The following is a 13,858-nucleotide window of genomic DNA, read 5'->3' as shown; positions in this document are numbered from 1 at the left end:
GTTGGATTCTTAGCAGCATAGTTACTTGTTACACGTGCGTTCCACCACTGTATACATGAGCTCGGCAGAATTGGGTCGAATACGTCTGTCGAGTGAAACATCAGTTGTGGGGTTCATGTAACACAGTCGTGTCGAGTAAAATAGGCGGCGGAGCGGTTCGCGTTAACTCGCTTGCAGGGGGTAGGTTAATTCACTTGACCCGCTTATCTAAAGGCATGTAGACGCTCTCCAGGCAGGGGGGCTAGTTATGGGGAACTCTGGGTTATGAAAAAGCCTCTGGAGCGGCGACGAGCGTCACTCGAAATGAATGCCTTTTAGCGCTCATCAACGATAAAAAATAATCGAAGCTCTCGTTAGTAAAAGGCCATGGGATCAAATACGAGTAAAAACTTGCGCAATAACTTCGAATCGCGATGCTACGCTCTGCTACGATACTTACTCACTAGAAAGCGAGTTCATGTAGACATCAGCCGGGTCGAGAATCAACGCTGATTCAACCCGGTGCTGTCGAGTCCATGCACACAGGGCTATTGTACTTGTAATTTTGGGTGAACTCTCAGTTCATGTGTTGCACAATAAATTTGAGCGATATTGGTGCTTTTTTGCGTATGCGCTGTTTTGTTCTTCAAACGGTACTATTTCTCCAGACACAATCTTATTTTTAATTTTAGTACAAAATATTGTCCATTTTTGAAAAAAAAAATAATTTGTGAGGCTGTTAAGAAATTTTGATTTTGAAATATATTCACAAAATAGCAACATTTTATAGATACTGAAATATAAAATGTGTGCAAAACAACTTTTCAGCTCAGGATTAAACTGGTTCTTCAAGGAACTTGTGATAGGGTGAAAATGAAAAATCACTGTAATGCTGGATGTATCGTATTTTATGATCCCATAGTCACATGAAGCATTGTATTTTAAGGTGTGCTTAAGCAATGAAAATAATATTTGGCCTCAGATATTGAGGCAAATTACTATTCTCTATACCAACAACTACTATGAATTGGTTTGAAGAAATCAGATGCCCGAGCACCACACCTGGTACCTGGACATAAAATCACCCATGTATGCCTAACTGAATATGATCTTGCACGTGGAAGGTTGCCGATGGTATGGCCATATGATTAGCTGTGATGAGGGAAAATGCATACCTGGTCGGCTGCTAGCTGATAAGGAAGTACGATATCATTGTACTCAGATCTAGCATAACATTTTCCTGCCTATGCAAAGTAAATTTATAGTACTTGCTCAATTGCTCATTGCAGGCTGTCTGTAATAACTTTAGCTGAACAAGCATGCACTGTATGATTATTAGAACTTCTTGTTGGGCTTGTTCGTGTTTATTTATTATAAACTGAAGGCGCCAAAACAATGCACGCACACAAGAAAAGAACGGGACAGAGTTCCACTCAGAGCTGATTTATTGCGCAGAACAAAGTACATGTATATCTCACTGCCGGCACATGCGCAAGGAACACATTCAGCTACATCACATTCAGCATCATGTAGTTTAAGATAAGCTATGTTCAAGAAATGCTTTCTCAGAGAAAGAGGCTGTGGTATGAGGCATTGGCTTCTTGAACATATCTTATCTTAAACTACATGATGCAGAATGGGTTCCTTGCGCATATGCCGGCAGTGAGATATATATGTACTTTATTCTGCACAATAAATCAGTTGTGAATGGCGCTCTGCCCCGTTCTTCTTTTCTTGTTTGTGCGCATGTTGTCCTGGTGTCTTTAATTTATAATGAGCTCTGTATGAAAGCTATTCCTTGGTACATTACAAGTGAGGCAATTGTTTATAGTAGAATGCAGCAAGCAATAAAGCTGTGAAAACTGAAAAGCTGGAACTTGAAATGGTACAGTTATCTTGCGAATATTATATGCGTACACAGCCTTGAGAATATCTGCGATGTACACATCTCCCTCAGTTAGCTGATTGAAGATAGCTTGATTGATCCTGTCAGGGCAATTATTTCTTTATTCTGGCCGCAGTAATGTATGCGTGCCTGTAACTGGTGTACTGCAGTAAAATATTCTTTAATGTGTTCTTTAACATCATCCAGTTTTTCATGCTTAGTAATCTATATTGTCTATTCAAGGAATGTTCAAGAATTTTTTTCAAAATTGAAAGTTCTGGAGCCTGAAATTTCATATTTTCAGGAACTGTTTTTCTATATGAACACTAAGCATCCACCTGAAGTTATCGGCTTGCAGGAAGCAGGTTTTGCCTTCCAAATATGTTTCTTTTGTATCTGGAATGGATATTATTTTGCATATGTGTTTATTATCTCTATGTCATAGGATGCTGCATGTCCTTGCAGGCCCAGAAACCTGTTGCAAAGTGCTCTAAAAGAAGAGTGTATGGCAATAGGCCTTCGATATATACAGTAGAACCCCTCTTTAGTAAAGCCACCGAGGCCAGCGAAAATATTTACTATATCATGGTCTTTATTGTATCAGTGGTCTGTGATGACATGGTCTTGAAAGTGCTGTCTAGTAGTTAAAGAGGCACTTACTGAACACGTCTTGTTACTTAATGAAAAAAAAAAACCTAAATACCTTCCATCCCACTTTTATCATCTCTTTGTGTGATTTTTCATTATAAAATTTATCTACATCCTGTGGAAGTACCTCTGAATCATGAAGACGTGATTATGAATGCACCCAAGTTCGATTTCATGTAAAACCTAAAGCATTGCATGAATATGGTGTCCCTTTTTGCTATTTCAGTCTTTTAAAAGGCAATAAATGATAAATTCGCATGGCACTCAAGTGCTGTAAGACCTTACTCGCTGCACCTCCACTTTCTGCCACCACTGCCTCATGATTTGTAATGCACATTGCAGTGAATGTTGACCCATTTCTTTCCCTTCCCTATTTCTTGCTGCACTTTTACTCCTTTACTTTCTGAATGGAACACGCCGCCTCCTTGTTATGTTTGTAGACAGCTTCACTTTTCTCTTCGCGCTGCGCGCTTTCCCTGACGGCTCCAAGGCTTCTGTAAAGTAGGCTTCTTCTGACTGCTGTTACGGCTAGTAGTAAAGCCACCTAAACGAACACTCGGGGTTATTGTTCTTTTTCAAATACAAAATGTCGGCTTCGCGACTCTAGATAATCCGAGGGAGTTGTCACCATTGCCAGAAGCACTTTAAGCGATTGTTACCAGAAACATTTCTACTATAAAGGGGGAAAATGTACAGTTGCCTATGGAAGATGAACTTTTCAGTTTCACTTTTCTATATCAGAGGTTTTACTATAGCGGGGTTCTGTATTTTGTACGCAATCGTATAGAGCACCCAGACTTGAAATATGTATTTGAATAAGTGTTGAGAAGGTGAGTTTAGATCTTATGGTGATATATGCTTGTCTTCTGTGCAGATGTCATTTGTAAGGCCCACGGGCCAATCTCAACAAACTGTTCCTGAATGGTGGTTTCCTGCGGGGTCCCCAGATTACTACCTGGGGAATGCGCTTCCCCCGCCCCCTCAACCTCATCACTTGATCCACTGACCCTTCACTGCCAACTATCATGCTCAGCACAGTCCGCTGCCATTTTCCATCCATGGTGGACACTGCCCTGGAATGCACCCATGCTCAGCCTCCTATTCCTGCAACACCTCTCGCACTACAAGGCTATAGTGCATCAACCCTGCTCAACATGTCCAGCCCCTTCCATCATGACCAATGCACACTGCACCCCATCACCTCTACCTGCATTACCTGGTCATGTGCTGCTTAGTGCCCTGTTTCCAATTACACCTACAAGCCTCTCCCATATTATTCCTGTACCGAACGCCTCCTGCCATGCATTTTGGCCCTCTGATGTCCTTGTGGCATGTACATGTATATGAGCTCTCAATAAAATGTTTTCGGAAAATATTTTGCTTGCCTCATTTAATTGGATGGTTTTTATGGCTCCTTCGGGAGATGACATGCAAGGTGGTATTGGGAAATGACTGCATAAGAAAACCACAATTGCCAGAGTGACAGTTAAGCAAATGGCAGCAGTAAGGGCAAGGGTGAAATAACTGCATGGCTAAAGGTGACATAACAGTGGCAGTACCAATGCACCTGTGTAGATGAATACTTGTTGCATGCCAATAAATAACAATATGTGATACTAGCGGCATGGCCGCTTTATTGCCAATGTCACATGTGCCAATGAATACTAGTGGCATGCCAATACGTGACACTAGGGGCATGGCCAGCTGATAGCCTATGTTGGCAGTGCCAAGACAGGTGCAATGTTGGCATATAAGCCGGACCAATATATAAAAATGTAGTAATTTCTCAAAAAAAGAAAAACAGTGTTACGCCAATGTTGGTACCAACTTGTCGGCGTTGGGCCGGGGTTGGTGCGATGTTGGTGTGCTGCCTGGGGTAACGCCCTAGTGATTGATTACAGCTCTAATATTCAGTAGATTTTCCGGAGCAGTAGTTGACGACGGTAATAAGTTGCATTTTAAAAGTTGTAGTTTTCGTTGAAATCGGTTATTTATATTTTGTGTGTGTGTGTCAAACATATAATACAGCGCAGATGCCACGTGGTCAACCTAATGTCATCCGGAGAGGAAGTGGTCAGTTATAACTCCATTATTATTATGGCAATGTTATCAGGCATTCTATTGTAGTTGAAAGGCAGATATAGTTTTTAAAGGTACTCCTCATTTTATGCTGGTATTAGTAGAGAACGCAGCAAGCATAGAAGTACCTATAAGGGTGCGGAATGTAGTAGCTTCCTGTGGTAAAGTAGGCTAACGAAGTCGCCTGAACGAGATGGGGCGAGTGCTGCTTTCTATAAGACAATTTTGAGAAAGATGGGCTATTTTATATGGCGTTTTATCTCTTTGACAAATTATAAAGTAATTGTATTTCTAATACAATTACTTGGTTCTGGTACTTAAGTCTCAATATGTAGCCTAGATTCGAAGAGGGAACGATGATTGGTTGATTGTATGTATATATGATCGGTGAATAATGACAAGGAAGGAAGAAGTCTGGCAACAAATTACCCGTGCGAAAGTATTAATCAGGGTGTTGATGCAGAGCGGATATTCAGATTTAGGAGAGTAGTACAGAATTAGTGTAGCAAAAACGTAGCATAATTTCAGATATATTATCGAGTTCGCAGTGGAAGCAGAAGGAAGAATAGTTAGATAGGATGCCGGTGTAAATGACCTTAGTAGACAAATATTTGCTTCAGAAACGCTAGATTACGAAAATTTAGGTTCTTCAGGTTGGCACGCGAAACTCTACTAGTGTCATGCAGCCGTTTTGGATCGTAGCAAGGGTTTAGTGGAAGCTGACTAGGATGGCGCCGATTAGCACGCCAAGAGAACCATGAGATGGTTGGCACTAAACTTCAGTCTCTTCCGTCGGAGCACAAGACTCAATAAGAGCAGCCGCGCCAGCAGCTACCGTTTCACACGCTGCAGAATCTTAAGTGGCTGCAAAGCAACTATATTTCTTCTTACAGAGGCTGATACAATTCCTATAAAGAAACGTGTTAAGCAATTCTCCATAGTAGTATTCACATCTTGCTCAGAGGAAGTATTCAGAGTTTTGGCATGGGAGCAGTTAGGGATATGGAGAGATGGAGAACAGCTAACTGATCTGCGAATAGCTGATGACATTCGCTTGCTAAATAACTCAGAGGAACTGCAAACAATGGTTGAAGACTTAGACAGGAAAAGCAGAAAGATAGGCCTAAATATTATTATGCAGAACACTAAGGTAATGTTTGACCCCCCTCGGAGAGGAATAGCAGTCAACTATTAAGAAGTTCGCAGGGGTCAAGTGGATGCAGCTAGCACAGAACCGGGTTAAGTGGAGAAATATGGGAGAGGCCTTCGGCCTGCGGTGGGTATAATCAGGCTGATGATGATGATATAGGTAGCGAAGCACCGGAAGTATTTGGCGAATATGTCTGCTTAGGACAAGTAATAACAGATCCGGCCCATGAAAGAGATAATACTACGGGAATAGCATTGGGATGGAGCGCATTTGGAAAGTACTCGTAGACAATAAATAGCAGTCTACCGGTATCGCTCAAGAGGAACGTATACAACAATTTATTCTTACCTGTACTCACCGACGGGGCTGAAACGTGGAGGCTTATGAAAAGGGCTCTACTTAGGCTGAGAACGAATAACAGAGCCATGAAACAAAAAAATGTAGTTGTAATTTTAAGAGATAGGAAGTGTCAAGAGTCGGTCAGAGAAATAATTAGAGTTGAGCACGTTCTAGTAGAAATCAAGAACAAATGAGCCGGTGCAAGAAATGTTGTGTAAAGAGAGGATAACCGATGGCGGGAAAGGACGACAAATTGGGTTCCAAAGGAAGGAAGGCACCGCAGGGGCGGTGGAATTTCAGGTCGCTGAATTGGATAAGAAGTTTATAGGGGGGAATCGGATAGAGCTACCACAAAACCAAGTTATTAGGTAGAAATTGAAGATGAATTTACCACGCAGCGCGCATATTTTATGTTGTGATAATGATTACAGTACTGGGTGTATCAGCGCGAGATGCAGAATATGTCCGCACTAAACCAGGTGGAGCTGTCGCTCAGGCTGGCCCTGTATTACATGCAAGAACTACTTGACGGCAAGAAATGGCAGACGGAAGAAATTGTTATGACCTTCCAAACACCATTAGTACTTATAAATAACCAAAAACCAGTAAAAAGCAGCAAACAACAATATTAGAAACTCAGCATCTCGAAACCATGCTCGACTACATTAACTGCGGAGAAGCTGCGTGCACTAAAACACTTTCCAATAATATTACATGTGCTGCTTTACTGCATTTTTGGCATTTTTCTCATGCATTGAAATTGTAATTGCCTTAAATGTTTGCACATTATGCGTGCCGAATGGTATGGCTGGCTGTTTTGTAGAGTCGCCAATTTTCCGCATCTTCGGTAATATCGGAGTTTGCAGAAGTGTTGGGAAGATCTGATTTTTCGAAGTTCGGTGGTGTCTTTTCTGAGCCCGCAATTAATTCCTTCTGCGGGCAGAGCTATTGTGCGGTAGTTTCGCGTAGAAAGCTCCCTGTTTAACAACTTGTGGGGTGGAGTATACCTTCTTCTGGTCCCCCGGTAGTGCACTAAAACGTCTGCGTAGGTACGAGTCGCTGCCCCGGTCTCTTCGGCCTCTGACCTCCGAAGGGTAGATACTTGGGCTTGTTGGTACTTGATCGAAGGGAACAAAATGTAGCGCACCAAGACAAGGACAGAGAAAGAAGACACACACAGCTAGTTGGAAGTTAGCGCTGTGTGTGTCTTCTTTCTCTGTCCTTGTCTTGGTTCGCTACATTTTGTTCCCTCTGACCTCCCTCGGTTTGCATTACCTCGAGCTATGAGATCAGCCTGGATGTTCCCGGGAATGTCGCCGTGCCCCGGAGCCCAAAAGGTCCGGGCGTTCGCTGGTAGTGATGACCGATTCGCAAGCCGCTTGCCGAGGATTCACCAACAGCAGGATTGGCAAAAGGGCGGCAGCCATCTTGAAGGCCAGCGGGATAAGCGACACAAAACAAGTCGTACTTTTGGGCTCCGGGGCACGGCGACATTCCCGGGAACATCCAGGCTGATCTCATAGCTCGAGGTAATGCAAACCGAGGGAGGTCAGAGGGAACAAAATGTAGCGAACCAAGACAAGGACAGAGAAAGAAGACACACACAGCTAGTTGGAAGTTAGCGCTGTGTGTGTCTTCTTTCTCTGTCCTTGTCTTGGTTCGCTACATTTTGTTCCCTCTGACCTCCCTCGGTTTGCATTACCTCGAGCTATGAGATCAGCCTGGATGTTCCCGGGAATGTCGCCGTGCCCCGGAGCCCAAAAGTACGACTTGTTTTGTGTCGCTTATCCCGCTGGCCTTCAAGATGGCTGCCGCCCTTTTGCCAATCCTGCCGTTGGTGAATCCTCGGCAAGCGGCTTGCGAATCGGTCATCACTACCAGCGAACGCCCGGACCTATTGCCCTCAGCGACCGCTAGAGCAATAACGGCCTCGTCGGCGTCAGACACGGTGCAGTTCCGTAGCGAGTCGCTTATTTTCTTCTTTAGTTGGAAATCTACAACCATCACCGCCGAATTTCTTTCGTTAGAATACATTGCCGCGTCTACATAGACGGTGTTCTTGTTCTGATAGGTCTTGGCTAAGGTTTCCGTCCTGGCCCTACGCCTACCCTTATGAACGAGAGGATGCATGTTCGTGGGAATTGGCGCTACTACAAACGTACACCGGATCACGTCTGATATGTCTATCGTCCGTTCAATCTCCAGCATGTGATGATGATAGTTATAGTGTTCGGAGGAGAGCTCATCCCGCCGTAGTGCGTTGTAGCCTTATCTTCTGAGAGACAAGCTGCGCTTCCCTGTGCTCTTCGTACTTGTTTGTTAAGCCAAGGGCCATTAAATTCGCGTTTGCCGTTCTTATTGGCAGCCCCAGCGCTGTCTTGTACGCCTTCCTGGGGATCGATTCCACTTGCACTTTCTCCGTCTGGCTCAGGTGTTGATAGGGAAGACTGTACGTGGCTCTGCTTACCACAAGCGCCCGCACTAACTTGAGCGTGTCGTCCTCCTTCATCTCCTTTCTTCTATAGGTCACGGCCCTAATCATTCTCGTTGTCTGGGCTGAAGATCCAGATAGCAATCTGATCGTGTGGTCCGACCTCTGATTGGATTGAATCCACATTCCCAACACTATCAGCACGTGAACTTCTGGTATGCGAGCCTCGGCTAGCATAACGGTGAGGTCAAATTTACTCTCGTATCGGGGCCTATATACTCAGAGAATTTCAGATTTTTCGGGAGAAAACAAAAGTCCCCTAGCCCTTGCGATGCAGTCGACACAGTCCGCGGCTGCTTGTAGCCTCGCCTCCTTGAGACCTAGCGAGCCCTCCGTCGCCGAAATCGTTATGTCATCGGCATTGCGTGCAGCAAAGGCCGCGGGAGTCCTGGACTGAGGACCCAACCACGGGAGCTCTAGATCATTTTTCTTTTTTGCATTATATAAAGTTTCTCTCTCTCCCTCTCTCTCGTAAAACGCTTACCTTTGCTTCATGCGCTCCATTCGAAGCAGCAATACCGACAAATTACGCGTCAGCTACTTAATTTCTAAACTCAAAGGAAGCTTTGAACGAAGGTCAGCTGTTGATGATGGAAAGTAACTTCCCCTTCCTGATAGTCTTTTTTTCTTCCTAGTTAAAATTGGCGGTCCATTTAATTATTCCCGCATGCCACAATTTTTATTTACAAACCAAGCGGCCACACCCATCCCTCTCCTGCGGCCTAGAAGTTGTTGGTACTCAGATATTCTTGATATCATGCATGTAGAGCTTCCTCGGATATATATATTTCTGTGGGTGGCGTTCCCTAAACAGTGGAGCAGTCTGCAGCGAGATCTTCGTTATCAAGCTCAGCAACGGGATATATGGCCGCTGCCAATGATGGAGGCGGCCAGGGGTAATTTTAGTCCGAACTGATACTACAGCGCACCGATCGCTCGTGCAATATATCACGGAATTTGCGTTTATTTCATGGTTAGGGTCAGTTTTTCTATGGCATCACTGAAAAGCTCCGCTTTTTAGCAGCATAGAAAGAAATTCTCAACTCTGAATCGAAATATCACAGCGATCAATACATCTTCTTCGGCTTTACAAGCGACAAAAAATTCATAAAATTCTCTGCTATTCACGATTTTAAGGCGGGAGCAATACTGGGCCAGGTCTAACCACTCGGCACTGTTTGCCGTGTCTGTGTCTGTGTCCAAGGTTCTCCGGCAGAAGCTGCCAACTTGAGTGTCTCGTTTCACATAGGATGAATATGTCAGAATTAACATGCCAAGACCCTGGCATTCACGTTACCCCTGTAGGCCCCTAAGGCACGTTCTAACGGCTTGGTTAAAGCGGGGCTTTACTGCATGCGGTGAAGTCTCGGACATCCTTCACATGATATGGAACTGCAAAGAGCAATTAGAGGTATATAAAGCTCGAGCGCTCAGCCCGGTGGAGTGGAAGGCAGAGCTGGCCCACACGGGTCTCTCTGAGCAGAGCAGCCTGCTCACCAGGGCCCGGGAGACAACCTAGGCCATTGGTATCCTGGACTGAGGAAACTACCCACGCTATTCCGTTAAACAATTAAAGTTTACTCTCTATTTTTCTCTCTCTCTCTTTATATGTTGGCTGAAGGAAAAGAAGAAAAATAAGAAGAAGAACTCTCGGCCACCCGCAGCTAATGTTTTCGCTCTATATTCGGTTCAGCAGCGTGGAACCCTTCTAAAATTTTAATTTAAAAGTGAAATATTGCTTTTATCAGTGTATTTACAGCTACCACTTTATAACCTTAGTGCACAAAAAAGCACATAAGGAGCGCGAAAACGTGGAAGGAGAAGCTCAAAAGGTTGAAACGGAAAAAATGAAGTCCTAGTAAACAAGAGAGCTGCAGCGATGATGGTACTGCCTGAACAACAACAACCAGTCACACTCATACAAACTGCAATAAAGTTAATTTTTTTTCTCGGCAGTGGACGTGGGGTTGGGGTGGTCGTTAATATGCCTTTTCTTACGACTGCTATCCTTTATACTTCGGAGACAATTCACGATACACTTCACATAGACTTCACACAGTATTTCGGCGCGCAAGTCCACCGACATCATGCGTGTCACGTCACCCGTCTGCTGATCTCATTGCTCACTGCCATCACTTTCGCTCCCGTCCTACCACCGCCGGGGCTCATGCAGGCCTACAAAATTCCATGCCCTTCCTCTAAACCCTGTATCTTAGGAACAAATGGCAACAGCGCTTACCCGTCCATGTCGTATAGCAGCGGCTAAGTCCACGGCCGATGTAAGGAGCAGGGGGTCTCTTGTCGGTGGGATGCGCTGGACGCGGCGTCCGATGTTCGCCAAGAAGAGGAGAAGCTCAAATAAGTGGTCCAAGATGCGCACCACACATTCTCCGGCTAGTAATCTCACTTTTGTCAGAATTCCGGCCATGTAGGCTTGTTGTGCACGAGCGTAAATGAGGCTGTTTGTGTCCCTCTGGAGAAATGCAGGTTTTTCAGGTTGCAGAATGGTACGAATTCTTACCTCGCAATATAATCGGGAGGATACTGTGGAGAAAACGTGGAATTGCAATTTTCAAAGTTTAAAGAACAGTGGACGTTACCTAAACAAGCTCCAAAAAGTGCCTGCACAGAGAGCGTCTACACTGCGCGCGATCTCGATGGGGAGTGTCTGTTGTAGTACCGCGTGACTGAGCAATTGGTCCAGCCACGTGCAGCGCACCGACGTTATTGTCGTGGCTAGCATAGCTTGTGCTGGGATCAGCGACTTCGTTTTCAGCGCATCTATTGTCCGCAGCCACACCTGTTCTATGCAATTTCCAGTTGCCTTTGCTATCTCAGGTAGGTTACTGGGTAAATGGAATTTGCTGATAAGCCCTTCGGCCACGTCAGGCTAGCTGAGCCGAGTTTGAGGTGCATGTTATTTTGCCACAGGACTATGGCTTCCAGGGCAGAAGTGAAAATTTCCACTCTCTACATTATTGAATTTTATAAATATATATTTTAGTTTTAAAACTGGATGTGCACAGCATACATGACAGGAATGCAAATGCAAATAATGCCAAATGGAGCGCTGTCTACCATATGTTCGCGCCGGTGAAGAAGAAACTTTCTCGTGAAGTTATGTAGGTCTTCTTTCGCAAATGCACAATTGCATCCCAATAAAAAGATATTCTTCCCGTACACATCTGAGACGATCCATCGCGGAATGATTCCCAAACAACTTGCCACGCGTTTGCAAATGAGGCATGAGTACGCATTGTGTGTATAACATGTCTTGATTTCCCAGTGTTCCTAAGGTAAACAGGATATTACATCATGTAAAAATATTCCTATATTAGTGGAGAAAAAACGCTCTCTAAGAGTGATTTGAAACAACGCTTTATGCTTTCCATAGATCAGTCAGTTATTGGGCCAGTTGTTACTTCCAACTTGGCAACACGCATTTACCTATCGCAACAAGCTAAATACGGGGATTACTAACAAAATGGTGATAGCCGTGGCAAAGCCGCTAACACATCGCATAGTATCGGCGCGTGCTTTTCAACCTAAGACACAATGATATTGTGGAAAAACAATACTGCGGCTGGGTTTGGGGGAACCAAAAGATCAGCTTCTCTAGTGCAGGCACTCGAGGACTGTTCTATTTCCATTTTCTTCTCCTCGCCCTATATTTATTAATCTTAGGAACGCTCTGTGTACAAGAACTGTGCGAATTATCAGGAAAACATTGTGAGATCAACGCAATGTCCTGTAGGGTATACATTGTCAACAAAGCTCTAAATCATAGGCAATGCATGACCTCACAATAAGATTGAAAGCCGCTGCGGTGCAAACTCTGCCAGTACATATAACTTTTCTAATTGTTCAATCATCCTACGGAAATTGTCCTTTACGAAAACTACAGATACACAATGCTGGTTCATCAGGCACGTGTTTTGAGGCTTTGCAATCAAATTTTAAAGAGCATGTCTAAAGCCTAATCAAAAAGTGGTAGTACAGTACGGTGTCGCGCAGGTTGCGGTGTAGAACGGCCTTTTTTCAATGACTTTTGTATATTAATAAGCAGAATAGTATTGCATCTTTGGAATCATATTGTTAAGACTTATTTACGGTGCGCTTCTTCTTCTTCTTATCCTTAGCCTAGTGCGCTAACCAACAGATGGTGAGCATCGTTTTTATTACACTTCCTCTTTTCTCGCTCCAGCGCAGCCTAATATTTTCTCTTCTCAGACGAAGCCCCTGGGGTTCTCAGTCAGACTGCCGACAGTGGCAGCGCTCTATTCTTGCTACATGAACAACGCATGTTTTCCGATAGGGGCGGCCTTGGGAACATTGCTGAGACCTCATGTCGTTCAAGTTATTGATGTGTGTGAGCACAATAAATGGGCCTATGTAGTGCGACAACAGCTTTTGGGACAAACCATGCTTGTGAATAGGTGTCCAGAGTCATACTAAGTCGCCAGGAAGGTAGCATACATCCTGATGCCGACAATCGTAGCACTGCTTAGAGCGTTCCTGCGAGGCAATCTAGCTAGCCGACGAGCCTCTTCAGCGCGGCAGAGGGTGCTCGAAACAGAAGGTTCGGTGATGAGATAGAAGGGCAAAATGTTGTCGAGAGAACGTCGTGGTAGAGGGGCATAGATAAGGAAAAATGGACTATAAGCAATTGTTTCATGCTTCAAGGTGTTATAGGCATATGTAGTAAAGGGAAGCCCGTCATCCCAGTTCTTGCGCTCAGAGCTTGCGGCAGCTTTTCGATGGAGGCGAAAAGCAAGGCGCCCGTGTGCTGTGCGATGTCAGTGCACGTTAAAGAACCCCAGCTGGTCGAAATTTCCGGAGTCCTCCACTACGGCGTCTCTCATAGCCCGAGTTGCTTTGGGACGTTAAACCCCACAAACCAACCAATCTTCAGCAGGGCGGTCAACGGAGCGCTTCGCTTGGCAAAGTCCGGAATGAAACGACGGAAATACGAAGGAAATCCATGGAAACTTTTGAGCTCCTTGACGGTGGTGGGAGCTTCGTAAGCCATAAGCGCTTTTAGGTGTTCTGGGTTGGGACGGATGCCATACCGCCTCACAACGTGACCCTAGTACGTGACCTCTGAAAAACCGAGGAAACATTTCTTTGGCTTTAATCGAAGCCCAGCAGAGGTAAAAGCTTCGAGGACGAGTTTGAGTCGCGTTTGGTGTTCTTAAAACGTAGCCGCGTAGACAATTACGTCGTCCAGGTAGACCAACGCCATAGTCCACTTCATATTGCCTAAGACGCGGTCCATGAGGCGCTGAAA

The 13,858-nt window shown here is 44.7% G+C and overlaps 1 protein-coding gene across 1 annotated transcript in view; it reads right to left on the bottom strand.

The window, feature by feature from the left end:
• Positions 1 to 11,103, bottom strand: part of LOC146194831 (fatty-acid amide hydrolase 2-A-like) — a 99,005-nt gene extending 87,902 nt beyond the window's left edge. The window contains exon 1 of the mRNA XM_084596135.1: positions 10,811 to 11,103. Coding sequence (XP_084452261.1) covers positions 10,811 to 10,999 — 189 coding nt within the window. The 5' untranslated portion in view covers positions 11,000 to 11,103. The remainder of the gene's footprint in view (positions 1 to 10,810) is intronic.
• Between the last annotated feature and the right edge of the window lie 2,755 nt (positions 11,104 to 13,858).

Source organism: Amblyomma maculatum, chromosome 3 (assembly GCF_055883805.1).
Source record: "Amblyomma maculatum isolate TAMU_Amacu chromosome 3, ASM5588380v1, whole genome shotgun sequence".
Lineage (NCBI taxonomy): Eukaryota > Metazoa > Arthropoda > Arachnida > Ixodida > Ixodidae > Amblyomma > Amblyomma maculatum.
This window is presented reverse-complemented; position numbering and strand designations above follow the sequence as displayed.